The sequence below is a fragment of the Aptenodytes patagonicus genome, chromosome 4 (genome assembly GCF_965638725.1).
Source record: "Aptenodytes patagonicus chromosome 4, bAptPat1.pri.cur, whole genome shotgun sequence".
In the NCBI taxonomy this organism is placed as follows: domain Eukaryota; kingdom Metazoa; phylum Chordata; class Aves; order Sphenisciformes; family Spheniscidae; genus Aptenodytes; species Aptenodytes patagonicus.
In genome coordinates, this window is record NC_134952.1 from 65618848 (window position 1) to 65646708 (window position 27861).

At 46.6% G+C, this 27861-nt stretch overlaps 1 protein-coding gene across 16 annotated transcripts in view; it reads right to left on the minus strand.

Annotated features, from left to right (window-relative positions):
- Positions 1–27861, minus strand: part of SEC31A (SEC31 homolog A, COPII component) — a 50226-nt gene that overhangs the window by 11237 nt on the left and 11128 nt on the right. For 4 of the 16 annotated variants that reach the window (XM_076336986.1, XM_076336989.1, XM_076336987.1 and 1 more), the window contains exons 9-24: positions 27560–27659; positions 26109–26270; positions 25768–25920; positions 24092–24325; positions 23435–23509; positions 20953–21003; positions 20087–20164; positions 17470–17545; positions 16616–16794; positions 14579–14705; positions 13054–13199; positions 11079–11252; positions 10340–10513; positions 7594–7686; positions 6804–6933; positions 1622–1978 (exon numbers count right to left, since the gene is read on the minus strand). In XM_076336986.1, coding sequence (XP_076193101.1) covers positions 1622–1978; positions 6804–6933; positions 7594–7686; positions 10340–10513; positions 11079–11252; positions 13054–13199; positions 14579–14705; positions 16616–16794; positions 17470–17545; positions 20087–20164; positions 20953–21003; positions 23435–23509; positions 24092–24325; positions 25768–25920; positions 26109–26270; positions 27560–27659 — 2309 coding nt within the window. The remainder of the gene's footprint in view (positions 1–1621; positions 1979–6803; positions 6934–7593; positions 7687–10339; positions 10514–11078; positions 11253–13053; positions 13200–14578; positions 14706–16615; positions 16795–17469; positions 17546–20086; positions 20165–20952; positions 21004–23434; positions 23510–24091; positions 24326–25767; positions 25921–26108; positions 26271–27559; positions 27660–27861) is intronic. The other 12 variants (XM_076336994.1, XM_076336990.1, XM_076336988.1 and 9 more) reach the window with 8 other exon arrangements.

A 27861-nucleotide genomic window follows, 5' to 3' on the forward strand; every position in this document is an offset into this window, starting at 1 on the left:
GTGCCACATGGACTGTCACTTCACTGTTAACGCAAGAAACTTCGCAAGTGACAGATCTGAAGTGCCTGCCAGTGATGCAAGTAGAGTAGTAAAATGGGTAAGAAAGAACAATTTTCTTGTTCCTTGCATTTATTTGGAGGAGCAGAAGCTATGTTGTCTGCATTATAACGTGCTGCTTCACATCCCAGGCCTAGAACCCTATCCAACACCTCTTCCTCTGTCCAATTTAATAATTCCTCTGGCTTAGAGATACAAGTTTGACATGCCCCGTAACATGGGGTCAGGAGAGGTCACGGTACAGCATCTCCAAGAACAGAAAGGACACTGAATCTGGCGGCAGGATGAAGGGAAAAGGCCTCTTCTCCCCTTGCAGCCCTGGTGGCTGCCCTACACCAGTCCTCTCTATTTTTTGACAGAGCAAAAGACCATTTCTCCCCAAAACACAAGTGTGTATGTGAAGGCAATGCTGTGAGAGGTGTGGGCTCCCAGCCTCATGGACACCAGGAGCACCTACTCATAGGACTGCTGCTGCCAAGACAAAGGCAATATGCCTTTTCTGCACTGCATCACCCCTAACAGACTTTTAAAAGAAGAGAGGGAGTCACAGTGGGGTCCCCTTAAGGCCTGTCATCAGAGTCAGCATCCCTGGAACACCCCTCATATGCTGCCTAATATTCCCTCTACTCCCTACTTCCCAGATCTGGTCTTTGACTCTCCAGCTGAACCACCTGGATGTGAAGTATGTTTATGGACAGGTTTAGAAAAGGACCACTCATACTTCCTGCACAGTCTGATGTATGCAAAGGAATTGCAGGTTTGTTATCACAAGGTCACTGTCCCACAGCAAAGTAACATCCAGGCAGTCACAAAGAGACAGTGAGCCCCACCTCAGTGCGTGCTCTCTCACCATGCATGCTCAAACATGTGTCAGCCACACACATATGCTTTTGATCAGCATTCAGGAAAGACATGTAAAAGCATTTCTAAATCACTTCTGATTATCTTTTAAGGCACTCACAGCTACAGTAAATCCCACTGCACTAAGTGATTAGGAAAAAAATAATGGAAGTGAGCTGATGCCACAGGAAATGCTGTTTGAATTAAATATGCTGCCAATCCCAGGCTTGAAATGCTGCTCACAAACCAGGGACAAATTACATTTGCAAAATTGTTCTGCGAGAAGAATTGGGATCATCTTCTCTGCAGCAATTAGGAAAACTTGCTCATTTTTGTATTTTGCTCTCCAGCCACATAGCAGGTTTTGACGCCAGCCCCACAAGGTTAAAACTGTGCCACCATCCATCCACAGTATATGACAGCCTCATAATGAGACAATGCTGTAGCACCCTGTCTTGGGGAAAACAAAAGCTCTGTGTGGCAAGGTCTGACTCACAAGAGAAAGATGACTGCTCATGCTGCTTAGCAAGCACCCACTGCAGCAACATAGCCGTATCATTGCCAGATGCACAGGGAAGATGATGCATTTTAGAAATGCTTTGAATTGACCTCTAAGCACAAGCAAACTTTCTATGGAGCATTCACAAGGAAAAGGTGCACATTTAACTGAGTAATAAAGCAAAACCCTCCCCCTCCCTGCCTGCCCCCCTGTCCAAGCGCAGACCTGTTCTCTGGGATGCAGGAAGGTCACTGGTTGCAGGCAGAGTACCTGTTGGTCCAGTAGGTAATGCATAAGCCACAGAAGTTGCTGGAGGTCCTGGCCTGCCATGCTGAAAGGATGCGCCAGAAGGAGGAAGAGGGAAGGAAGAGACGGGATTCAGGCTCGTTGGGGAGGGTTGAGGCTGCCCAGGGTACAGCGGGGAGGGCACAGAGTGGGTAGGGGCAGAGGGCAGGTAGGGAGAGGTGGTGTTAGGGGCAGGGTTCGGGTAAGAGGCTGAAGCAGGGACAGCGATAGGCTGCTGAGGCTGATAGAGAGCTGGTCCCCCTGTTCCACAAGAGTACTGCTGTGTGGCCTGATACGCTACAAAAGGGAGAAAAGACATTCAGTCAGCAAGTTCATAACAGAGAAGCAAGTTTCACCTGCCTCTGCTTCCTTCTTCACCTAACTCTCCTCTCTTCCTGCCCCTTCCCCCTCAAACCACTTACCTGCCCAGCCAAATCCTGGCTCCCACAACTCTGCCTGCACTTGCAGGACTGCTCAAAACCTCAGCCTGCCACTGGGAGCGGGAAGTGAGGGAGATAGATTGGTGGAGCTGCACTCTACTGTCCCTGAGGCAAAGCCAGCAGATGGAGGCTCCACGAGAAGCAGAGGATCCCCTGCCTTCTTGCCACCAGGTAGAAAGAGGGGACCTAAGTGACGGGGGGGGAATGGAAACAGGTCCCTGCTTGGGGTGCCAGGTGAACCCCCGCCCGGCCTCCCTCATCTTCCCGGTTGCCCTTACACAACAGATATGGGGCCCTGGAACTTGAGGGCCAGGCGAATGAGGATGCAGACAAAGGTCCATCCAGGGGGTCGCCTAGGGTGAGGCAGTCAGCCCCACGCATTATGACTGCCGCTGCTAAGAAAAAAAGGAGGGTAATTATCATAGGCGATTCCCTTCTGAGGGGAACAGAGGGCCCAATATGCCGACCGGACCCGTCCCACAGGGAAGTCTGCTGCCTCCCTGGGGCCCGGGTCAGAGACATCACTAGGAAACTCCCTGGTCTGGTACGGTCTTCCGATTACTACCTGCTGCTGGTTATACAGGCTGGCAGTGATGAGGTTGCAGAGAGAAGTCCTGCAGTGATCAAAAGGGACTTCAGGGCACTAGGGCGACTGGTTGAAGGATCAGGAGCACAGGTAGTGTTTTCCTCTATCCCTACAGTGGCAGGGAAGGATACTGAAAGGAACAGGAAAACACACCCGATCAACACGTGGCTCAGGGGCTGGTGCCATCAGTGGAATTTTGGCTTTTTTGATCACGGGGGGGTTTACACAGCACCAGGCCTGCTGGTGACAGATGGAGTTCAGCTGTCTCACAGGGGAAAAAGGATCATGGCTCATGAATTGGCAGGGCTCACTGAGAGGGCTTTAAACTAGGTTCGAAGGGGGAAGGGGATAAAACCAGGCTCACTAGAGATAAGCCTAGGGGTGGCGTGCCGATGCCGGGGGCGAAATCGATAGCCCAGCTCAAGTGCATCTACACCAATGCACGCAGCATGGGCGGCAAACAGGAGGAGCTGGAAGCCATTGTGCAGCGGGAGAGATACGACTTAGTCGCCATCACAGAAACATGGTGGGGTGACCCTCACGATGGGAGTGCTGCAATGGATGGCTATAGACTCTTCAGAAGGGACAGGCGAGGAAGGAGAGGCAGTGGGGTGGTCCTGTATGTTAGGGAGTGTTTTGACTGTCTAGAGCTCAATGATTGTGATGATGATACGGTTGAGTGTTTATGGGTAAGGATGAGGGGGAAGGCCAACGAGGCAGATATCCTGCTGGGAGTCTGTTATAGACCACCCAACCAGGATGAAGGGGCAGATGAAGCATTCTATAAGCGGCTGGCAGAAGTCTCTCAATCGCTAGCCCTTGTTCTCATGGGGGACTTCAACTTCCTGGATGTCTGCTGGAAATACAACACGGCAGAGAGGAAGCAGTCTAGGAGGTTCCTGGAGTGTGTGGAAGACAACTTCCTGACACAGCTGGTAAGTGAGCCTACCAGGGGAGGTGCCTCGCTTGACCTGCTGTTTACAAACAGAGAAGGACTGGTGGGAGATGTGGTGGTCGGAGGCTGTCTTGGGCTTAGCGACCATGAAATGGTAGAATTCTCCATTCTTGGTGAAGTAAGGAGGGGGGGGCAGCAAATCCGCAACCATGGACTTCCGGAGGGCAGACTGTGGCGTGTTCAGGACGCTGGTTGAGAGAGTCCCTTGGGAGACAGTCCTGAAAGGCAAAGGGGTCCAGGAAGGCTGGACGATCTTCAAGAAGGAAGTCTTAAAGGCACAGGAGCAGGCTGTCCCCATGTGCTGTAAGAAGAACGGGCGGGGAAGACGACCGGCCTGGCTGAACAGGGAGCTCTTGCTGGGACTCAGGAAAAAAAGGAGAGTTTACCGCTTGTGGAAGAAGGGGCAGGCGACTCAAGAAGAGTACGGGGATCTCGTTAGGTTGTGCAGAGAAGAAATGAGAAAGGCAAAAGCCCAGCTAGAACGCAATCTGGCTGCTGTCGTTAGAGACAACAAAAAATGTTTGTACAAATATATTAATGACAAGAAGAGAGCCAAGGAGAATCTCCATCCTTTATTGGATGCGGGGGGGAATATTGTCACCGAGGATGACGAAAAGGCTGAGGTACTCAGTGCCTTCTTTGCCTCAGTCTTTAACAGGCAGACCAGTTACCCTCAGGGTACTCGGCCCCCCGAGCTGGAAGACAGGGACAGCAAGCAGGATGAACCCCCCATAATCCAAGAGGAAGCAGTTAACGACCTGCTACGCCACCTGGATGCTCACAAGTCTATGGGGCCAGATGGGATCCACCTGAGAGTGCTGAGGGAGCTGGCAGAGGTGCTCACCAAGCCACTCTCCATCATTTATCAGCAGTCCTGGTTAACGGGGGAGGTCCTGGATGACTGGAGGCTTGCCAATGTGATGCCCATCTACAAGAAGGGCCAGAAGGAGGATCCGGGGAACTACAGGCCTGTCAGCCTGACCTCAGTGCTGGGGAACATTATGGAGCAGTTCATCTTGAGGGCGCTCACAAGGCATGTGCGGGACAACCAGGGGATCAGGCCCAGCCAGCACGGGTTCATGAGAGGCAGGTCCTGCTTGACCAACCTGATCTCCTTCCATGACCAGGTGACCCGCCTAGGGGATGAGGGAAAGGCTGTGGATGTGGTCTACCTGGACTTCAGGAAGGCCTTTGACACTGTTTCCCACAGCATTCTCCTAGAGAAGCTGGCGGCTCACAGCTTAGGCAGGTGTACTCTTTGCTGGGTCAAAAACTGGCTGGACAGCCGGGCCCAGAGAGTTGTGGTGAATGGAGTTACATCCAGTTGGTGGCCGGTCACGAGCAGTGTTCCCCAGGGCTCAGTTTTGGGGCCAGTCTTGTTCAAAATCTTTATCATGATCTGGATGAGGGGATCGAGTGCACCCTCAGTAAGTTTGCAGGCGACACCAAGTTGGGCGGGAATGTTGATCTGCTCAAGGGTAGGAAGGCTCTGCAGAGGGACCTGGACAGGCTGGATCGATGGGCCCAGGCCAACTGTATGAGGTTCAACAAGGCCAAGTGCCGGGTCCTGCACTTCGGCCACAACAACCCCATGCAGCGCTACAGGCTTGGGGAAGAGTGGCTGGAAAGCTGCCTGGCGGAAAAGGACCTGGGGGTGTTGGTTGACAGCCGGCTGAATATGAGCCGGCAGTGTGCCCAGGTGGCCAAGAAGGCCAATGGCATCCCGGCCTGTATCAGAAATAGTGTGGCCAGCAGGAGTAGGGAAGTGATCATGCCCCTGTACTCGGCACTGGTGAGGCTGCACCTCAAATACTGTGTTCAGTTTTGGGCCCCTCACTACAAGAAGGATGTTGAGGTGCTGGAGCGTGTCCAGAGAAGGGCAACAAGGCTGGTGAGGGGTCTGGAGAACAAGTCTTATGAGGAGCGGCTGAGGGAACTGGGGTTGTTTAGCCTGGAGAAAAGGAGGCTGAGGGGAGACCTCATCGCTCTCTACAGCTACCTGAAAGGAGGTTGTAGCGAGGTGGGTGTCGGTCTCTTCTCCCAAGTAACTAGCGATAGGACGAGAGGAAATGGCCTCAAGTTGCGCCAGGGGAGGTTTAGATTGGATGTGAGGAAAAATTTCTTTACTGAAAGACTGGTTAAACATTGGAACAGGCTGCCCAGGGAAGTGGTTGAGTCCCCATCCCTGGAGGTATTTAAAAGACGAGTAGATGAGGCGCTTAGGGACATGGTTTAGTGGACATGGTGGTGTTGGGTCGACGGTTGGACTCGATCTTAGAGGTCTTTTCCAACCTCAATGATTCTATGATTCTAGAGATTCTCTGATTCAGAGACAGGACTGCCTTGGCTGTAAGGACACCCGTTCTCCCCCACAGACTCTCCTGCCCAGAGCCACCATGCCACTCAGGGTGGGGCTGGGGCACATGGACGCTGCTGGTCTGGCTGTTTTCTGGACCACTGCAATCCTCACGGTGCCTCTCAGGGAAGGGAAACCCCTGCCGCAGGTTTGCACAAAGGGAAAGCCTAGGCCAAGGAAGTGAACAGCAGTCTCTGGAAGTGAATGCAAGCTCAGTCTTTCACTGTGGGCCCTGCAGCTTAACTTCACTGCCTCTTCTCTGCCCATTTTTTCCTCCCTGATGCCTGTACTTTCAGTGCCCTGCTTTGAGTGTGTCAGTGCTCTGCCCCCTTCCTCACCCATCTCTACTACTGCCCTTGTCTCCTCATCCCCTTTCCCATCTTCACCGAGTCCCAGTGAGAACTGGATGGCCCAGCTGCGCACAGATGAGTTGGGTCCCTCTTTGCCAGGCTCGTGCTGCTTCTCCAGGACTCACACTGGGGGGTTTCTGACCCCGGCACACCCTTGGGAAGGGCCAGCTGAGGAGTGAGACTAAGAGCTGTGTGCAGACACCTCAGCAGAGGAGATGGTGCCCAACAAACGATGCCTGATGGCTGGACCACACCAAGAAATGACAATCCTCAGATGTCATCTCAGGAGATTTTTTCCCTCCAAGAAATGTGGGACTGGCTTGGTCTGAACCCTCTCAACCCCAAGGAGGGGACTCGCTATCCCCAAGTAAATGCAGCCTTATCACCTGGATGGCCCACCTGGGTGGGAGGGAAAGGGGAGCTGCTGCTACTCACTCTGCGGGTACGTTGGCCGGGCCCCTGCTTGTGAGTACATGCTGTAATTGGAAGATGTGGCTTGCTGCGGTGGCATGCTGGGGTTAATGGCACCTGGCATGATAAACCCTGGAGGAGGTGGGTTGTCTCCCTGTAAAAAAAGATTGCAGGAAAAAGGGTAGGGGGAGATAGGATTTAGTCAGCAATGGTAATGCAGTGCTGAAGCATAACTGTAACAAAATGATCAGTTCACATTTCGAGGCCTGAAACCACATTCCCTGGCTGGAAGAGCCACCAGCACAGGGGCAAATGCCTTCAACCACCCCAGTGCCTTAGGGCGCCCAGCGTAACATGGAAAGCACAGCCTGTATGTGCAGTGACTTCAGCAGCAGCAGAGCAGCACATACCTTCCCGCACAAGGAGGAGGTCCTTGCCAGCACTGCCTGTTATTCAGGCAGTCCAAGTGCACCCTGCCGTCCACAACTTTCAACTAAACAACTTAAATGTTAACTCTGAAGTTTCTAATTTCCATGGGAAAGAGGTAAAGGAAAAATATCATCACACTGCAAATATTCCAGTGTGGGGCAAGGGCTGGGGGGCTTAGGTCACACTGAGCTCCCACTCAAGGCTTTCCAGAGCCACTCATCTGGGTGTTGGTGGAAAAAAAAAAGTAACATGAGACACAGAGGAGGAAAACCAGAGCACACGTGGAAGCTGCTCCTTCTGCCTATCCGTACCAGACTGTGTCAAGCACACAGACTACACCAGGGGACTACAGCATGGGCTCAGAGAGGAATAATGAAGGTTATACCTGTGTGTCAGAGGGACAGCCTGCAGGAGGATGGCTGGGAAGGGCAGTAGGAGTTTTGTTACTCCAGGTAGTGACAGTAGGGGCAATTCTAACCTGAATCGAACAAAGAAATACCAATCATGGAAAACAAAACAATAAAAAAGTCTAAAGGGTTTCACAAAACGAGATGCAAAGAAGTGAACACAGAAAGGTTTGCATGCTGGCACTTGTGACACAGCCATAAAATCTCAGAGGAAGAAGGAAAAGTGCATTCAAGACAGACGAAATCACTGTGCACTGGAGCCAAAGTGAATTGCAGAGTGAAGACAAAGCATAGCGGAGATGCAGCTACAACAGGCTGTGGAGCAAGTGCAGCGTTACATGTGCCAGTGAGCCAGGTCTGCCTCTTTCATCACATTTTCCTACTGCAGAAGCTCCCCCCAGGCTACTGCATGACACCGAGCATCACTAACCACAGCTGGAAGGCCCAAGTTCCATGTTAAATTCAAACATACTGCCTCACACAAAAGCAGTCTGTTTAAATTGAGCTTAAGATGAATTAAAAAAGGTTAAAATCTAATATTCAGCTCTTGCACATGCACAAACATACATCTTAATGCTAATTGCTTCCCAGCCAGTCTCCCACAGCTCCTTTCCTCTATCTTCCTTCTTTGCCACTCCAAAGCCCTTCAGTTCTGTATGACCAGTACTACCTTTCTGATGGGACAGAAACCAAGAACATCCTATGCCTGCGATGTCCCTGAGCAAGGAGAGGGTGTGCTGCCCAGCAGTGGGTTGCACAGCCCGGGTCAGGAGCCCAACACCCCAACTGAGCGCAGGCAGAGGGAAAGCTGCAGCCCTGAAGTCCTGGCTGGCTCAACTGCCTTCAGTCTATTGGTCTCTAACCCTGTGCAGTGCTGGGCTAATGGTGCAGTCAGCCATACAACCACCACTGTTAGTGTCTGCATAACTCATCACTGGAGTCATCTAAAAGACTTTTCCGTCCCCTTTCGTGCCTGTTTTTTTCAGATGAAAAAGAGGGTTCAAAAACCTATGTTGAAAGGAAACTAAGTTTTAAGTACATGTTCCTATTTGGGACAGCAATTAAACAAAGGCTGCCTCAAGCCTGAACAAGCCCTACGTACACACTTTCTTAAAAGGAAGTCAAACAAAACAAAGTATCCTGAGACTCAAATATGTCATTTCTTTCTGTTCTGGTTCGTCAGCGTACTGCTGGGCACCTTTCTAACATGGCACCTGTCCCCTTCAAGCCCTTCCTGCTGAGCATGAGCTCCCCGGAAAGCCAAGAACACAGGGAGTAACTCACTCGCAGTGTGCTTGTGGGGTTGTGACACACCCAGCCTTTTATTAATGAGCAGGGCTTGCTTAAATAATAGCTTGAGGCATTCCTGAAACAGTAGGAGAAAGAAGGAACTCTGGTTTAAAAAGCATTGCTAAGATCACGCCATCTAAAGGACAGCTGCTATTTTCCACAGCCAAATGGGAAATACGCAGCATTGCTTCTCAAGGCAATTCACTGGTTACAAGGAGGAAGGTCAAAGACACAGGAAAGAATAGTAGAGTTAATTATTGACAATGATGCATTTAAAATCATATGCAATGGCATTAGCAAGGTAATCTTGTATGAACAGGATGAAGGCTTTGTCCCTTCTGAAATCTACCTTAACACCCTGGAGAGAAGGCGAAGGCATGCACAATTGTTCACATTAAAAGGGAGAGAACAAAACCCAACTCCCCCCCACTTTTCAGCCCTTCTTCCTTCCTGCCCCCATTTTTCTGGCAGGCAGTGCTTGAAGGGCAGCACTGATAGAGACATGCCTCTGCTTGTGCCAATCTCCTCTGTGTCAGGAGAACACATGCAGCACTAACACAGCTCTACTCTTAGAAAAGCCCAGCACAGAGCCCCCGTGTAGAGCAGGGCCAGATGAGCTCCAGCGCTGTTCTGAGGGATTAGGGACTTGGTGATGCTCTTTAAGCATGCAAACAGCCACTGCACCACACTCAGGTGATGGCCAATGTGGTCTGATGCAGTGTTGTCCTCAGGCTAGAGATAAAACCAGGGCATCTGCCTCCCCCATTTCTCCTCCTCCTCCCCGCACAGCCCCCAGCTCCCTTATTAGTCCCATACTCACCAGGTCTTTCTTCTGGCACAGCTCACTCTCAGCTCAGGCCTGCCTCCCTGCTCCTGTCTCACCCCCTACCTGTGCTGCCTATGCCCCCTTATGCCTGTCTGGGAAGGTGTTTTCACAGTAGGCTGTACCCACAACTGCTGAAATAGGTCCTCAGTTTGCTATTGCCACTGCTCAGCAACTTCTGCAGCCAACAGCAGAGCTGGGGAGGAAATAATCAGCCCCAGAACAGGCTGGTGGGCAGCATGAGCAAGCCCCAAGGCCTGCAGGGATGGGACGACATCAGGGACTATGAGAGCAAGCACAGAAAAATCCTGGAGTGCTCTCCCACACAGTCATTCTTGGCACTGAAGCACGTTTTCAAACAAAGGGGGAAACACCTAATCTTAAGAAGCAGGCTACTTGACAAGGTGTTTAATGGATGTTTCCAGAAGAGAAGTAAAGGAGGCAGCTGTACTGATTGAAAAGCAGCACCAGTGACTTTCACCACAAGGCTCTCGGTAGAGGTACATCATACAGCCACAGCTCAGATCAAGAGAAACAAAAAAAATTCTTCTATCCATCACTCTCTAGAACTAAAGCACCACGTCCCTCCCTGACTGCCAAAAAACATTTACCTGTTGGTAATACTGCTGGGCTGGAGCCTGGGGCCCTTGCATCTGTCCAGCCACAGGGCCAGCTTGTCCTTTGGGCATGGGTTGTCTCTCGTATGGTGCCTTGAGGGCCTCCTGTCCCACTGGGAGCTCCCCTTGGGCTCTGCAAAGCCTGTCCCGTAACAGCATGATGTTCGGCTGCAATCAGAAAAGGACAGCGAAGGAAGGTTAACTGCACTGCCTGTCACCCAATGCATCACACCAAGAGGCTGACTGGCCACACACTGATGATCTCTCTCTCAGACGCCTGCTCTGCTTTATTTAATTGGAATGTCTTTTCTGCATGAGACATGGGGCCATTGGAACTGCCTTACGTGTGCCTGCCTCCCGTCTTGGGTTGCGTCATTCCCAAGCCAACCTGTCTATGTATAACAGCTGACGGAAGATGAGAAATCAAAAGAAAACAACCAAGTGTCAAGGTACATGTTTCACTGTGTCTGGCTTGCAGGAGGGACAGCTGCCCCTTTGGCAGCCACTGGCTGCAAGGACAAGAGTGTGAAACGAAAAGGGAGAAGAACAAGGCTGTGTACTTCTGCCAGCTCAGCGAGGCCAACGCAGGGAGGGGGGAAACAGCCTGACCATCACATACCAAGATGCATTTCAAATGGCAGTCCTGCTGGCTAACTGCACCATGCAGAGACCTTTGTTCGAAGTACATGTGTTCACACAGAGAGAGGGATTAAAAAATCTGAAGGCCCCATACCTGGTTGGTGTTCGCAGGGAGGAAGGTCAAAGCTGCAGCAATGCTGCCCTGGGCAGCCAGGAGGTTGGCATACTGGCTCATCTTCTCAGCCAAAAGGGCCCCCACAGCATTAGGGTCCACAGCCTGGGTGAGCTGCACGGCTTTGCGCAGGATTACGACTTTCTCTATTAAATCCTGGAAGATCAGGGAAAAAACCCCACAAATAAGAACAACGGGGTGAAGTAGGCCCTGGCTAATGACTGATGTGGAGGACTGTTCCTCAGAGCAGCCCTGCAGAACCCCTCTCACCCAACGGGAAGCCCAAGCCAAGTGCAGGTTTCCCAGACAGTTACAGCTGCACTGAAGGCACGACTTTCCTAGCACGTGAGATGACAGAACAGCAACCAGCAACCACGCACCAAGTGGCTTCTAACAGCAAAGCCAGCAGCACATCGGGTAGAGTTCAAAGCCAAAAGAACTGCTTTTATTAAACAGGATATCAGCACTAAGCATTGTCAACCAAAAGAGTATGCTTTCATAAAAATATCTTATGAGAGCCATGAGAGTGAACAGAAAACATCATGCCCATCACTACTATTAGTGCTGGGGTGTCACACATTTGTTTGCAGCATTTTGGTAAGTCAGTTCTTAACCATCTTAATCAAAAGGATCTAACAACTCCTGTGGGAGAGTTGTCCATGGTTTTACGGTTGTTACTGCAAAGATGGTTTTCCTGATATTCACCAGAAATACTCTGTATCTTGCCTTCCTTGCACATCCCCAAATACCAGAGCTGGTCTTGGTTGGGTTTCCTCCTAGTGCTAAGTTACAGGAACATTTTCTGGTCAGTTTTCTCATGTTTTTCTTACTCAGTGTATTATATTGGAAGATACTACAAATATTCATTTGCCAATATTAACATGCAATCCCTCTTTAAAAATCTTATAACGGTTTTAATGAGAGTGTACCACACACAGGATTTCAACCATACATCACTAATAAGGACTGTTTACTGGCTGTTCAATAATACATTTTTGTTTTTCCCAACAAATCAGCACTTCAAAAAAGGCAAGTAAAAAAAACCTTCGAGTTTCAGCAATCCCACATCGTAGTAAACAAGCAGCCTAATTATGACTCCAACAATATTTTTCAATTTTAGTGTCCAAGAGAGCAAAGCAATGCAATCAAAATGCAAATTCAAACTGAAGGTAAATCTGTAGACGAAGCCCTCACAGTCAAGAGACTGGAAAGTAATTTTGATAATTCAAAACTGGAGAGAGTTAATAATGCAAAGCAAAACTCACACATACTCCAGTTCCTTCAATTAACTAAACAGAGACTCACAGCACTGCCAGGTAACATGTACTTTCTAAAACTGGTCCTTCAAAGGCCCTAACAGATGGAAGAAACTAAGATTATACTATAAAATAAATTATTCCATAATTGCTTCATCTCACTGTCATCAATCCTACTCCCCCAAGATATTTGCTATATGCAATATATTTCACTGCTAGAACCCAAACCCTGTATGTGTAACCCCCTTGAGAAAAGTCTTATGAGAACCTTCCTACAGTTTTCTCTCCAGATTTAACTCTAATTTATTAGATTTCTTCCCCTGAACATCCAAGCCATCTCTTCCAAAAGCAGAAATGTCCAAGTATTCCCCTAACGCAAAAGATGCAAGCATGCAAAGCCCCTTTACCAAAACACTCTAAGCCCTCCAACTACTTTTACACAAGCAGCATAATAGCACAACTACCCAAAGAACAGAGCAGACATGAGGGCCATTGTGCTTCACAACACATTTTCCAATATCATATTTATGTGTTATTTCTACGAAAGCCACTCATTCCAGAAGGAAAAGGCTTGCATCCTGAGATACATGCAGCTGACAGCATCTAAGCTCTACACTAGATCATTTGATTTAAGCACCAAATAATTGCAGTGTGTTACTTCCAACATCTTTCTTAACATCTTTCTTAACAGAATTACCAACCTGAAGGGACAAGGGGCTGTTTCCATCCTGAGCTTTTGTCCAACAAGCAACAAGTTTTTCCACGTTGCCGGCACAAATGTAACAGAGACAAGCCTGTGACTGCAGAAGGCTGTCTCCCTCACTCTCCAGCCTGTTACCCAGGAAGTCTAGGAAAAATATGAACAAAGAAGATGCTGGTGAATCGCTTTGGTGATCCCTCCATCACTGCTGAGGCTGGGGAAGCCTGCAATGCCTGTTGTGTCTCTGCTTAGCACAGTGTGGGGGTGAAAAGCGGCACGGACTCCGGCAGACACAGCAACCAAAGACCTTTATTGCTCTTTGTTAGCATCTTTTATAGCAAGCAGAAGTGTACACGCGCTACCTGCAACTTGCAGATAGGTTATAGCCTTGTGTTCACGCGCATCTATGCTCTAGCAGATTGGCCCGTTCTTTCTGATCATGCGAAATGCCCTCATGGTCTTTATCTTGTTTTTCTCCTTCCAGCTGCACATTCCTTTCTCCGTTGTTTTCTGCTTAAGTGCCTTGTCATGCCAGGTGGTACAGTGTTTGCTCATTAAAATCAAACTCAGGAATGTCCATTAGTGAGATTCCCATCCCCACAGCACAGTGAGAAGGGATATTGCCTCTGGGCTCCATTAGTAAGGACATACTCCGGTGTCCAGCACAGATTATCTCATGGGAGCCCAGGGCACTTCAGAGGCAGTTAATGTCATGGCAGCAAGACCTTGTCAAATGCCTGCAAACCTGAGACAGGTCAGAGGGCTCGGTCCATCTGCCGACACATGACAAAGGACAAGAGGCCAGGGTTTGATTCTCCCCTCCATCACCCACTTTTTGCAGTCCCTCATTTCAGGAGTGTGACTCCAGCGTGCAACCAGCCAAGGAACTGTGATCAACAAAGCCGGGATACTGCTCTCGGCCAATGTGTGCTGAAGTGAGTCAGACAGCTCCCTAGACACCATGGCTGGCATCTGAGGGGCACAGGAGTGTCAGGCACACAGCTATTTGCAATATAACTTCCCTGTGGGTTAAACCCAGCTAGCTGTCTGCCATGCAGCACACGAGGGGAGGCATGCTCACTGCCTGTGAAAGGAGACTCCTTCCAAGAAGTCAAAATTGCTCTTGGGAAAGAGGAGCGAAATGCTCCCCTGAAACATTTCCACTTGTGTCCCATGCACAAACATTCCAAGACACTGGTCCCTTGGCTGAGATACCTGTCACATCAACATCACCATTACCCATCTGGAAATGGTAAGACACCAGCAGCTGTACACTACACAGGCAATGCCAGGACACAGCTGCTTACAAGGGTCTGGGTTCTGTGCCCAGAAAATCAGGGAACATACCGGGAACACAGCACCCCAGAGGTTCCTCTCCTCCTCTGCAACAGGACTACAGAACTATATTATCCATCAAAGAAGCTAGCGAGGCATTACAATAATTTACTGGAAGGAAAACAACTGTGGCAAAGTGTAGTTTTGCTATAAGATGAATAAATGGCAGCCAGTCTGTAAAGTGTCCTTACCGCAAAGGGCTGCAAACTCATCTGGCCTGGCGTAAGTGAGCACTGCAGCCAAAGCCTCTCTCCAATTCTGCAGATCGCAAGACTGCACAATCTCTTTCCAGTTCTTTGTTACCACTGCAGTGATGAGCTAGACCAGAAGAAGAGAGACCACAGTTAAGATCTTGGTAGGATTTCCTTTGTTTTTTAGGATACAGTATAATTTGTATCTATTCAAGTGTACTCATCCCCACTGTATTCAGTGGGTCACGGCAGATACTGCACTGCAATTCAATAGCTGCACAAGAGTACATTTTACTTCAAAAGGAGTTCAGTGAAAATCACAAAACAAGCTCAGGTAACACAGAAAGGCCAATTATTCTTGCTACAAAACGTGCAAAAAAAAGAATCCACAAATCTCCACAAGCTGAGAAGGCTGCAGATGGTTTTCAGCACTGTTTTTGCAGACAAAGATAACATACCAAGTATTACCTATAAATCTTCCACAGAGTGCCCAGCAAGAGCTATGAACTTTGTTTGTCAAACTGTTTCATTCGGCTTTAAGCTCTTGGCCTCAGTGAGTGGCAGTTGAAAAGGCTACTCAAAGGAAGAAGCAAGCTGGCAGCAATATCAACCTGAGCTGGCTGCAGTATCCCTACCCTGCACCCATGCACACAGGCTGCCTGTCCACAGGCCCTCAGAACGAAATTCCAGTTTCTTCCATCTCAAACTCTGCCTCTGGTTATTTTGCTTCAGACAAAAGACAGACTTGGCAGCTGTGCCGCGATTTAGTGAACAAAGCCCTTGTCATGCCAAGACTTCAAGCTCAGAAACAGCTGAACAAGCAGTAAGTGTGCAGTTTGGGACCAGAAAAGAAAAAAAACACACCTGAACAACAAATGCAAGGTCCTAACTACAAGGTCAACACTCACTTGTTAGCAGAGGCACAGATAAACTGGTCAGCTCTCCATAAAAATACCTTTTCCCAAAGGATGAACTACAGTGAAGAAATTTCCCACACACTACAAAATTATCCTTCCTCTGATTAGGCCAGAGGCAGGAAAGGAGCTGGGGGTGGGGGAAGAAATCCTGCAGTCTTAATACAAGAGGTTTTCCTCTTTGCACTTGTCCACTACTAGAAATGCAAATTGTTCCTATCTCAAACTGGATCACAGGTGATGACCAGCAAAATCCCTCTTACAGACCCTAGCCTGTGGTGCTGCGTGCCCTAACTCCAAGTGACTGTGCTTTGCGGCCTTCAGCCCTGCTCCAGGAAAGCACTTAAGCACATGCCCATTTTATAGGCTGCCTCCTGCTACAGTATAAAATGTCCTTCTTTGACACTGGACTGCTAAAAAGCAACCATGAGCAACTTTCTCCTCTCCTCTAAAAGCAGCCATCCTACCAAGCCAATTGTCCTGTACTCTTTTAAGGCCACTTCTCCTGTTTCATCCTCCTGTTGCTACTTTCTCATGTCAGTAGTAAAGAAAAAGATTTGAACGAGCAGCATCAGCAACCCCTAGCATTGCAAAAAGCTGAAAAGAATAACAGTGAGCTGGCCACTGTCTCCTAGACAAAGGCTGATTGATCTACCCTGGTCATACTTAGCCCTCTTCTGTGCATGCAGTGAAACGAAGCATTGGCAAAATCTGTTAAGACTGATCACAAGCAGAAATCAACATAATGCTGCTGGAACCAAGCATGGGTCAGGTGCGATGCTTGAAAAATGTGACAAGATAACAGACTGAAATGTGTGCTGCTAAGACATTTATCTTTATCAGTGAGAATCTACTAGTGTATATGCAACTCAGCGACACTGGAGACAAGGTAAATAATACTCTTCTTGTGTACTGATATCCAGGTAGTTTGCCTCTTTTCTCCTTCTCAATGCGTTAAAAAAGAGTAACAGAAATCCTTCTGCTCTGAGATCTTATGGGTGACTCAAGTACTTATTAGCTTCTCACAGAAATAAACCTATGAAATGTCAAGAAAACTTTTAAGGTGAAAAAGGGAGTTGCCAAAGGCCTACATGCATGTTGTTTCTTAACTGAAAAAACATACCCTGGTAATTTTGCTCTGCATCTTAGCAAAGTACTTTTCCTGTGTCCTAGAAAGCAGCTCTTGTCCGCCTGCGATGGCCAAGATAATGGCATCAGCCATGCGATTATCGTGCAAGCAGAGATCTACTGCGCTCTCAAAGTTACCCGTCAGCAAAGCCTGGGTAATCAAACCGTCCACATCTGTAACGAGAGGAGTGCATTTTCAAATTATGACAAAAAACTCATTTAAATATGCAACAGCAGGTGATTCTGTCCAACTGTACAACACTGTGCAAAATTCTCTGCAAACCAGCCTGCTCCAGGCAGGTACTTATAGGTACGCTCAAGTTCATCTCCAGTCTCAAACACACTATGGTCACAGCCACATCAGGTGGCACTGTCAAGCATCACTTACCTTGCTGCAGAGCAAGATGCTAGTAAATGCTAGCAAGATGCTAGAGGTCTAAATGACCTCTGTAACAACTACCCTGCATACAGTGCCAGAAACAAAGTCAAACCTAGATGGGGGTCAATGGCTTCTGTGTTATTCAAGATCCCCTGGGAGTTTCTGTACAAACAGCGACGTTAGCACTTCATGCCTGATCAGGCGTGTGTTCTTTTATATCAGAAATCACTCAGAGTAGCTGCATTTCAGCGATGGGGTATACGAGTGCTGTATACTTCCTTTCCTTCCCTAAAGAAGCTGTATTTTCAAGTGCCTCGAGACTGCTGTGAAATGAATGGAGTTAGAGGCAAGTCATGATAATCCTTCACAGTCTGTGCAGAAATTGCCTTCTCACTGGAACACCAGTATCAACGTCAGTATTTATAAAATATCAGCACATACAATGAAATCAATATCAAGGGGTTTTTTACCTCCACTAACAGAGATGTTAAATGTCTTCTTTGCAGGTCCCAAATCTTCAGTTTCTTGTTTATGGTTCTTCACCCTCTAAGAGAAAGGAAAAGCATAATTTTTGAGATTATGTAAGCACTTGGACTATACATACACATTTAAAAAAATATGGCTCTTGCATTACAAGTTAAAGATAGACCTTCAGACTACGAGTTGCCTAAGAGATCATTAACTTAAAAGGGAAGAGTATCCCTGTCATTTGTTAGAACACTGTTTGAGCACAGGATAATCAACTTCCCCTGGTGCCTGCACAAAGTCACCTCTCCTAAGCACACTGCGAAAGGCCTGGGCTTATCAAAGGACCTCCAGTGCATGTAAACACAGCATTACAAAATCATTGTTCTGAGAGATCAGAGCGGACCATTTTTAAAAAATGGATGCCAAGGGGAAAAAGTGCTGGAAGCCCCAAATTTCTAGCCACCAGGGAAGGCTTATGCAAGCACAAGTGTGCATACCTAGAGATCACAGATACCAGCAACGAGACACCTGGATCCTGGGTACTGACTTGCATATGCGCATTCGTGCCCATATACACACAACCCCCTCAAAGCAAAACAACAGCCACAACCACAAAATCAGAAACATTCTCCCTTCCCTCCTCTTTCAACTTCAATCCCTACCAAGAACAGTCTGCCATAATGCTACCTAGGTTTCACTTTGCTCCACTTAGACTTTCAGCTCATCCTTGAAATGCTCAGCACTAGGCATACACCCTAGTTTAATGAAGCAAAACACATGAACACATGCTTAATTTTCAACACAGAAGTCCAGCATGGTCCACACAGACTTAAGTGCTTTGCGCTCAGTACAGGAGTGCTCAGCAGACAGAAGCTGATTTTTATAAAATTCCCCCAGGAATTAAGATAGAGAGCATTTCCTGCAAGTACTTGGATTTTGGGATTTCAAACAAAACCTTTCAATAATAAAAATACAATACCAAGAGGGAAGTCTCTCTCCACCATCAATTTTCACAGCACAGCCTAAGAAGAGTGCAGAAATCGTCCCACAAACTGCCTCCTCTGTCATAAACCAGTGTGCTAGTACATGCAGTGGGAGTTCAAGAGTCTGCTGAGAACACCCTGCTTATATGTTGATCTGTGAAATTGTACTTCAGAAGATGAAGAAAAGTACACAGTTGACCACGAAGAGGCATTTGGGATGGGGAGGTAAGTCTGAAACAAGCTTTATGTTTGGCTCATGAAAGGAGGCAGCATCTGGAAAATTATTTTGCTGTCAGATAACACATGATGTGTTTGGTATCAGTTGAGAGCATGTTGTGACTCTCATGGGAATAATGTGCCCATCCAGTTACTTTATGTATGTGACAGCACTCCCCGATGCATCATCGGTGCCTTCAGGCCAATCTCACAAATATTTACCACCCATGCTGGTAGGCTAGGTCATGTTTGGCTGTGAATTCTCTCCTAGAAGAGATGTTTGTTATCAGACATCCAATATCTTCATGATTGCATACAGCAAAATCCTTATGCAGTCAGATACATGTGTCTGCCACTACAGCATCTAATGAATTAACAAGCAATCGAGCACCTAATCTAAGGAGAGCACTCTGTTTTGGTGTCCTTAACAGGCTGTTATATGGAGTCAACAAGTGCACTACTCCAACATGCATGAGCCATAAACCACCGTTCTCATCTTCACAGACAACTGCAGGCAGGCACCAAGCACAGGTTTGAGCACAGGGAGCATAGGTAGTTTTGGACTAACAGTTCAAATCTTAAATAAAAAGGGAGACTGAGGAAATGGGGGAGAATGAAGCTGGCCTGTTCACACAGCGATATTAGTATTTTCAGTGCTATTAACCTCACACGGCAGAGGCTGGGTCTTTAGTTCTAAATATAGACCTGTCCCCATATTTAAAACACAGGGCTGAAAACAATGCTGCTCAAATGGACAGAAATGAACAAAAGCTGTAGGATCCCAGAGGCAGACATGGTAGAGCACAAACTGCCTGTGACAAACCTGGCTGAACTGTTGCAACAGACATTCTAAGGCAGCTAGCTCCTAAAGCCCTGATACTAGCTGTTCAGGTGCAAAGGGGATGAATGGTACTGTGATGTTGGTAGGAGCAATGCAGAGAACGAACGTTCCCCCTCTCCTCCAGTACCACAGCTGCATCTCTGCAAAGGGTTATACCTAGAAACAGGGCAGTAATAGCTGACAGCTTGGTAATAATCAACCAGAGGGAGGGAAGAAAGGAATTGGGGGGGGCAGGGAAAGAAGGAATGCATTAGAGTTGTGGCAGCAGATCATTTAGTATGTGGTAGGGAAATGTCAGAGAGAAAATTATGGCAGAATAAAGTCCCCGAGTCTGGTGCCAACTGGACTGTTACAAGACGAGCTCGTTATTCATTGCCACCAAAATCTATTCGCATGTCTGAGGCTGATGAGAAAATCTCAAGCAACTTAACAAGAGCCCACATTTTATTCATTCTAAATAACTTCTTGTATTTCCATATATCCTCAGCACTAGGAAAAGCCAACAAAATAAAATGCTCTAATAGTAATAAAGTAAATACACAGGAGGTCAAGAGGGTTAGTCTAGACAGCAACAGATACCTCTCCCAAGAACTGCTCCTCTATAGCCTGGCCTTCATCCCCCTCGTTCGGCACAGATTCATCAGATTCTGCGGGAGCCTTCAGCAGAGAGAATATGCCATAAAAAAAAAGCCAGCAAAAGAGGAAGAAATACTTTACACTGCAGAGTATAGCCACCTTCCCACCAACAATAGCCAGAACCAGACTGCAAATCACAGAAATGCATTGGCAATATATGCTTGAGTACGACAAACATGGTAGAGGCCCTCCATTTCCTTGCTCTTTGTCATTACACAGTACCTTGTGCTGTTTCCATCTTAGCTGCCTGAAAACATGCAGCAAAACTTTTCTTCGCCATTAGGCAACTACAGATGACATCCGAAACGTCTATGACACAAAAGCAATGCAGTCCCCCGTTTGTAGACTCAGGCCACTGCAATTACAATGGGCAATGCCTAAACTGTATTTATCACTCTTGCAGGGAAGTGTTACGGGACCACACTCTCAGTCCTGCTTTTTTTAAAGCCTGAGGAGGGTGCTGCTCTTGAAACCAGCTGCCAGGCAGCAAGGCTCTGCCCTACCTCACAGGCAGCACAAAGTGTCACAGTGGGCAAGACACAGGCAGCAAAAAGGAAAGGTGGAGGGACATCACTGAGACCCTGAACTAAAACCTGTGACTGACAGCCCTTCTTTGGGAAAGGGGGGGCCATTTGAGTGGAAAAAAGTGGTTGTTTTTTTAAATAAGTACCTTCATCCTACTGAATGTAGGAACTTGTCATATACTGGGTTATTTGTGACAACTACCAAGCGGAAAGAAAAATTATTCTTACTTTGCACATTACCATGGCATTATAAAACTAAACAGAGCTGTACACGTGTTTGCTTACCTCTCCCAAGTCACCATCTGCAAGACCGTCTTTATTCAGAGTGGATATAATCTAGAAAACAACAAAGATTTAAGTAAGTGCCCTTTTATTTTGGAGAAGCAGACCTCTCGGATTGCAAAACTGGCACATGTAGCTAATATGTTGCTTGCAGAACAGTTAACATGAAACTAAAGCCATTTCCTTTCCCAGCCTGGTGATAGATTTACTGCTAAATGCCCTGCACCCCAAGCTCTGATGGAAACAACAGCTGCTCTATGCCTTTAAACCTTCAATTTTTAACTCAAGGTCCTCAAACCTCGCTAGAGCTGCTGGAAACCACAGTAATAAAAATAGTATCAGAGCATGCAGGACAAAACCCTCTGTCTGCTCCGGTTAGGGAAAATGAAGCAGTGACAATCCTTGTGGAGCAGGGAGCCTGTCAGGAAGCTGTGGTTTCAAGCACAGCAGGCATATGGCTGTGGGCTAGGATTTTCCAAGGTACAGCAGAGTTAAAATGCCCAGCTTTTATTGCTTTGTGAAGCAAATCATGACTCCAGATTCAATTAGGGCCTTCAAAAATGCCAATTTTTATATATAGAGTTTAGAATACGTGCACAAAATATATTAGTTTGGCATCTGGGAGCCTGGGTTTCCCAATGCTGCTAATGTTACCTACTGTTTTTAGTATCCCAGGCTTTAATTTACCCTTGTAGGCTGGTTTTCACAAAAAGCTGAGCTCAAATTGCTGGAGACGCTTTTCTCTTTCTTTTTTAATCATTAGTTTACAATAGAAAGCAGAAATCCAGAACTTGACTTGCATATGAGAATCACAGGTTTTAAGAAGATAAAAACAAAACACCATGTTCTTAACAGCTTATTCCAAGAAGCTGAAATCTGTGACCCTCTTAATTTCCTTACCCTACCAGTAACATGAAAAACAAGTTGTGATTTAGTGAGTTTATCATCTGGGTATCACAAATTTTCAGGCGAGCTGTCCTGTATTGTTTCTTGACACGAAAAAACACGGATTCAACTTCAATGTGGAATGCTTTGTTGAGAAACAGCTACATGAAAACATGGCCTTGCAGCTCCCCTCATCTGTTCCTCAAATACTGAAATAATGGGGTAGGCCCAGCATTTCAGGCCACTCAATTAATTTTGAATTGAATTCAATTCACCCAGCTTCTCCCCATGCACAGGGCCTATCAAACCCAGAGCAACAGCGGCAGTGGGCTCCAGTCTGCATGAGGCTGCTCCACAGGACCACTACTAAATTTGAACTGGATTTTCTAATTGAGATCTGCTTTTCAAAAACAGGATTTCCCTTGCTGTGCTCGCCTTTGACTCATGAAACAAAAATTTAGAAGCTGAGGACAGACTGTTAGCAAAAACATGATTTTTTTCTGTAATCATAAGAAGTTGGCCCTGGAGGCCATTTAATTTGTAACCATAATGACATTTTTATGGAGCCACTCTTAGAAAATAAAACATTAGTCTGATACAATGAAAATGAGTCAAACATTCAAATCCACTGAATCAGAACTGAAGAAATACTGGACAGTTCCTGGGTACAGCACTGAAAGAAACAAAGAGCCAAAATGCACAGCAGATCTCAGTGTTACAGGGGGATACAAGAATCTTCTTCCAACTTGGAAGAAAGCTCTATACTTAAGATGTGCAAGTTGCTTCCTGGTAATTCAAATTTTGCCTTTCCAAATGTAACGAGGTTTGATTTTTGTTTTCTTTTTTTGGTAAAAATGAATGGTGTCCCCCACAAAAAAAAGGACATTCCAGGTTTTCCAAGGCAGTTAATGAAACCCTGAAGACTGCTTACATGTTCTTCAACCAGAAACCCTAAAACCAGATCACATTCCATGATGCTACAGTAGAAGGATGTCACATAACAGAGTGACATGAATATCTTGAACTAACAAATATCAAAGCTTCTTGATAGGTGAGAATTTCAGGTCAATATTGGACAGTCAGATGCAGACACACCTCTGAAGTCTGTTGCCTGCTTTGAAATTTTCATTGAACATCCACATTGCAAGAAGATGACACAGCTAATTAAAAAAACAACAAAGCAAACTGCTTGCTGTAAGAATTCTGAAGTTGCTCAGTTGTTTATCTAGACAAAATTTAAAAGAGCAGAGGAAGATTTCTTGTGTCCTTTGCAACAAAGGAATTCCTTAAATAACACAACTATTCAAGTCAGCCATGTTTAAACAGAGGCTCCAGCACCATGGGTAACAGTTGTATTATGGCTATTAGGAGAGCTGCAGCACTGACAAATACTATCTGCTGGGAAACAGACCGAAAATAATGTTGTATAAAAATGTTTATTGTATTGAATAGCCTGTGGATACTGGTAATTGCTCTTCTAGTCCCACAAGTAAATGAGTACTTCAACCATACGTGGCATCATCAACATTTTAGGCTGTACTCTGCAGATACGTCCATCAATAAAGCATTTAACACAAGCACAGCTTCCAGGCACATTTACCTTCTTCCTCAGATTCTCTTTCCTGTATCCCAAGAGCTCAAGGTATTTAACACGTGAATCTTCTTCAAAGTTCACCTTTGAAAAAACAAAAGTTTAAGAATATATTGCAATTCACAATTTTTCATTTTCTCCCTCACTGACTTTTTACTTGACGGGCACAAATTACCCAGTGAGAGTTAGTGACTGTGGAGACTGAGTGTAATAAAGAGAACTGAAAAGGTCTTTAGTGACTTGGGCACCCGAGCAGGTAGGCAAGGCTTCAATCTGGTTATTGTAGGTGATCAATCTGCTTATCTTCTTCACTTGGAAACCTCTAAATGTTCCTAGCGAGCAGTGAAAAGCACATCTAAAGCTGTCCCAAAGCTTTATCCCTTCTCACCGGCTCCCTGTACAAAGATGTACTGATGGGGGATGTCAAAAGCCACAGGATACCTTCCCCCAAGCCTTGGCTTCTGCCATGATTCCTCACAAACACCCCTGGCCCTGAACACCTTCTTTCTTCTGGTGGGCCATCTCCAACAACAGGGCTTATGGGCACTATTCCCACAGCCTACACTTTTGGTTCCCAGCTAAAACATCATCATGTGCAGAAGGAACCATTTCTGCACTGGCTTTCCAAGTCAGTGGGGAACTACTGAACTGTTGTTATCCTGTTACCTTTAGGAAGGCCCACACGTTTTTCTCAAAGTCAGCCTGGGCCATGTCGATTTTCTTCTGGCAGTAGCTGACAAAGCCTTCGGACTGCACAGCCTCCTGCAGCTGGTTCGAGCGGGCCAGAAACTCCTTCTCTGTTACAACCTGGCTCACGTAGACATGGTGACGCTGCTGCTGCTCGATGCCTGGCTGCTGTTGAGACTTGGCATTCTCAAATGTAATCAGCTTGCCTCCAAACTGGAATTAAGGCACACATGCAGTATGTAAAAATACAAGTATACACTGGAATGTATATGAAAAAGTATGCGCATACACATATGTATGCACGTGATTTATATAGGGTATATATACTTATCATCCAATAGACAAACATTCCTGACATCAACTCATTGATTTTTTTTTTCCACCACTTCATATTTCTATGCACGTAAGGAGCTTGCTGGATAAGTGGGTGCACATTTAATAAGATTTATGAGCACAGCTACTCCTCCGCCTGTTTTTTCTAGTCAGCAAAAGACTGACTAGAAACTGAGAACTGGAGCTGTGGGTCTGTACAGTGCCCAGCACAAATGGAGTATCTCATGATATTGCAATGTAATTGTCAAAGAAACCTATGCATCATTAAATAAATGCTCAAACATGACGTCTGCCCTGCTCTTAGCGGGCTGTTTACCAGTTAAAAGCCTACTGAGAGATGGGCAGTTTGGAGAGAAGTAAAATCAACAGAAGAAAAAAAATTAGAAAGGGCTTATAATATTATTTCATTCTATAGCTCAAAGTTAATTTACACAGGCCAGTGCAATAAATGACAGAGTCAGCATTACAAAAAGCAAAAAGCCTAGCCAAGAAAAAGACGGACAGCTGGCTCCTGGAAAACCAGGATGAATAAGGGAATAAACACCATTATAAAATGACACATCAGTCAGTGGCTAGGCAACATCACTTCTCTTTGATAGGAGAAAATTGCATTTAATTTGTGCATCAGATTGTGAATAAGCAGACATACGATGCTGAAAACTGAGCAGTATTTCAAAGAAATTCATTTCAAGTGGACAGGCTAAAATTTTCAGGAGATCCCTAAGAAGTGGCCTGTGGGTCTAGAAAATAATCCAAAGGTGGAGCCAAAGAGCAGATAACTGCTCTCACAAAAAGCAGGGCCTTGCCACCCTCCCACCTGGCTCCTCTGCAAATCAACCAGCCATGGAGGAGCCTAGCCGTGTGCTGCTACAGTGACTCCTGCTACCTTGATCAGAGCTAACCTGAATATTCTCTGCCACACTGACTCACATAACAGCTTCAAACTGCACTCAAGTCTCAGATACTTGCCCAGTTCGGTCCCGTTCCCCCCTCTCAATGTATATTTGTTTACACCAAAGCAAGCACTGCACATAAATAAAAGCAAAGCCCTAATCCCAAAACAAGAAACAAATGCCTGTTGGCAATGAAACACCTCCTTGTTTCTTTTTCCCAAGCATTTTTGTCATGCTTTTGCTGGCTTGCTGTCCTAAGCGCCCAGTCTGGAAGCCGCCACGAGCATCTCCCGCCATGACAACAAACAGAGGAAGTTCTACCAAGGTGGAGAACAATGTTGAATTCCCCTCTTCCTAAAGTGTTTTGCAGGTGCCACACTATCTCCCTCCCTGCCTGGCCAACCATGCCCAGCCTTGTCTCCTGCTTACTGAGAACGATGCTCCCACAGGTCGCCGGATCCATTTGGGTGGTTTCTTTAGGGGCAAAATGACACTCTGTGGGGTGGTCTGCTGAGGAAGCTGCAGGGGTGGGAGGGGCTGTCCCGTACCAAATGGATCGAGGTTCCCAAAAGACGATGAAAGCTTCAATAACAAAAGCAGGAAAAAACAAAGAAGTGACATATCTCCAATAAACTAAACATACGCATTTATTTGTACTGGATTGGTACTCCTGCAAGTAGGGTTGCAGACAGCCACTGAAGACTTCCCATGAGCCCATGTTTCCCCCCCCCTCTTTCTGTCCATATTCTTAGCTGAATGTTTCTCAATACCTGGTCAACTTGCTTCTGCCTCAAGGCATCTGTGCTTCCTCCCATGATGGAGTAAATGCTGATCCGCCCGTCAAACGAAGCCGCAGACAAGACAGCAGGGTTCCTGGGACACCACTGGATATCAAAGCACCACTGTGTGTTCGTGGGCAACTCGTACAGCACCTGGGCAGCAAAAACAAGTCCGACAAATCAGGGTTTTTATGAAGCACCACATACAACAGCAACAATTCTCCTACCTGCCCTGAGATCAGTCTGCTCTTCTTGCCCCCCAGCAGCCTCCACATCACCATACACACTAACAGTGGGCAAACCCTGACAATCGCCAAACAGGAGATTATCACACACCACTGCTTAATTTCCTTATCCTCCCATTAAATCTTCTGTTTAATCCACACAGGATAAACTATGCAGGCGGGATACGTCTGCGCTGTCCCACTGCAGGCTGTGAGCTGCTGCTGCTATTCATGCTAGCTCATTCAGAGCTAATTTGTGTATCTCTACACACTACATGGAGACACTTCCAGGCTCCAAAGTAAGTCTGTTTTTGCAGGAAAATTGGAAAAGTTAAAACCTGCGCTCTGGGCAGACAGCCTCTCCTGCTCTGGAATGGACAAGCCCATCACTACAGCAGACATTTAACCATAAACTAGAAGAAACTCAAAGAGCAAAATGCTAACTGCCTTGCTGCCTCCCAGGAAACTGTTTTTTATTTTTAATAAAAACATGTAATAGGCTTCATCCATATGTAAAGCCTTCCTAACAGCACAGGATCCAGCTCAGATAACTCATTTACCACCCCACAGCTTTTGTACTTTTGGGTCAATGTCTGAATTTTAGAAACACTTCTCACTCTGTCCTCCAGGATTATGGCACGCTGCCGGCAAGGAGCCCTCCAGCATGCCTGAAGCCCTTCTTGTGGTCTAGGGGCAAACACTCAAGTTGTCTGAAAAAAGGATCTGCATTCCCTTTGAAAGGTATCTGCAGGCACAAAAGGACAGGGTGGTAACACATTCAAGTGGCTCTCGCTGATCTACCACTATTGTAGTAACCTACAAAATCCCTCTGGTTTGGATAAAAGTTTTTACACTTACAGAAGGAAAAAGGCAATTGCAACAGTAATCCAGCCACATCAGGCCCAAACCAAAAGAGTAGGAAGCAAATACTTAGTTTAAGTGGGGCCATTTCTGTCCCTTATAATGAGCAGGGACGTTACTACTTAGCAGGAGAGAAGCAGTAAGGACAAATGTGTACTATCAGCAATACCAGGAAGGAATCCTGCACCACTAGAACAAGCTCAGAAGGCACATATACCAAACACAAGTACACAGGATAGGGAGAAACATCCCACAGAAGCATCATTCCTAGGAACGCAAGCACACCAACACCTGCTTTGCATATGCCACTGTGCCACCTCTGAACAGAGATTTTTTTAAGTGATGTGCGTACAATACCTCGCCTGTGTTAGGGTTGGAGCAGAGAATTTTAGCATCCTTCCCACAGCTAAGTAGCAGCTCCGAATCCGCCATACTCCAAGCAATGGCCAATATACCCCTGTGTGAAAAGTCACAACCAAAAAATGTTTAATGTAAATGCAAAATGGTGATAATAATTAAAGCATATTTATAAGTTGAGTTTCTACATTAGCTGAGCATTCCACCTCAAAATGCCCTCACCACTCCTTCTTCTCACAAGAGGAGAATTTTTTCAGTGTTATCAGCACTTTATTTATTGAAACAGATGCTTTCTATTTTCT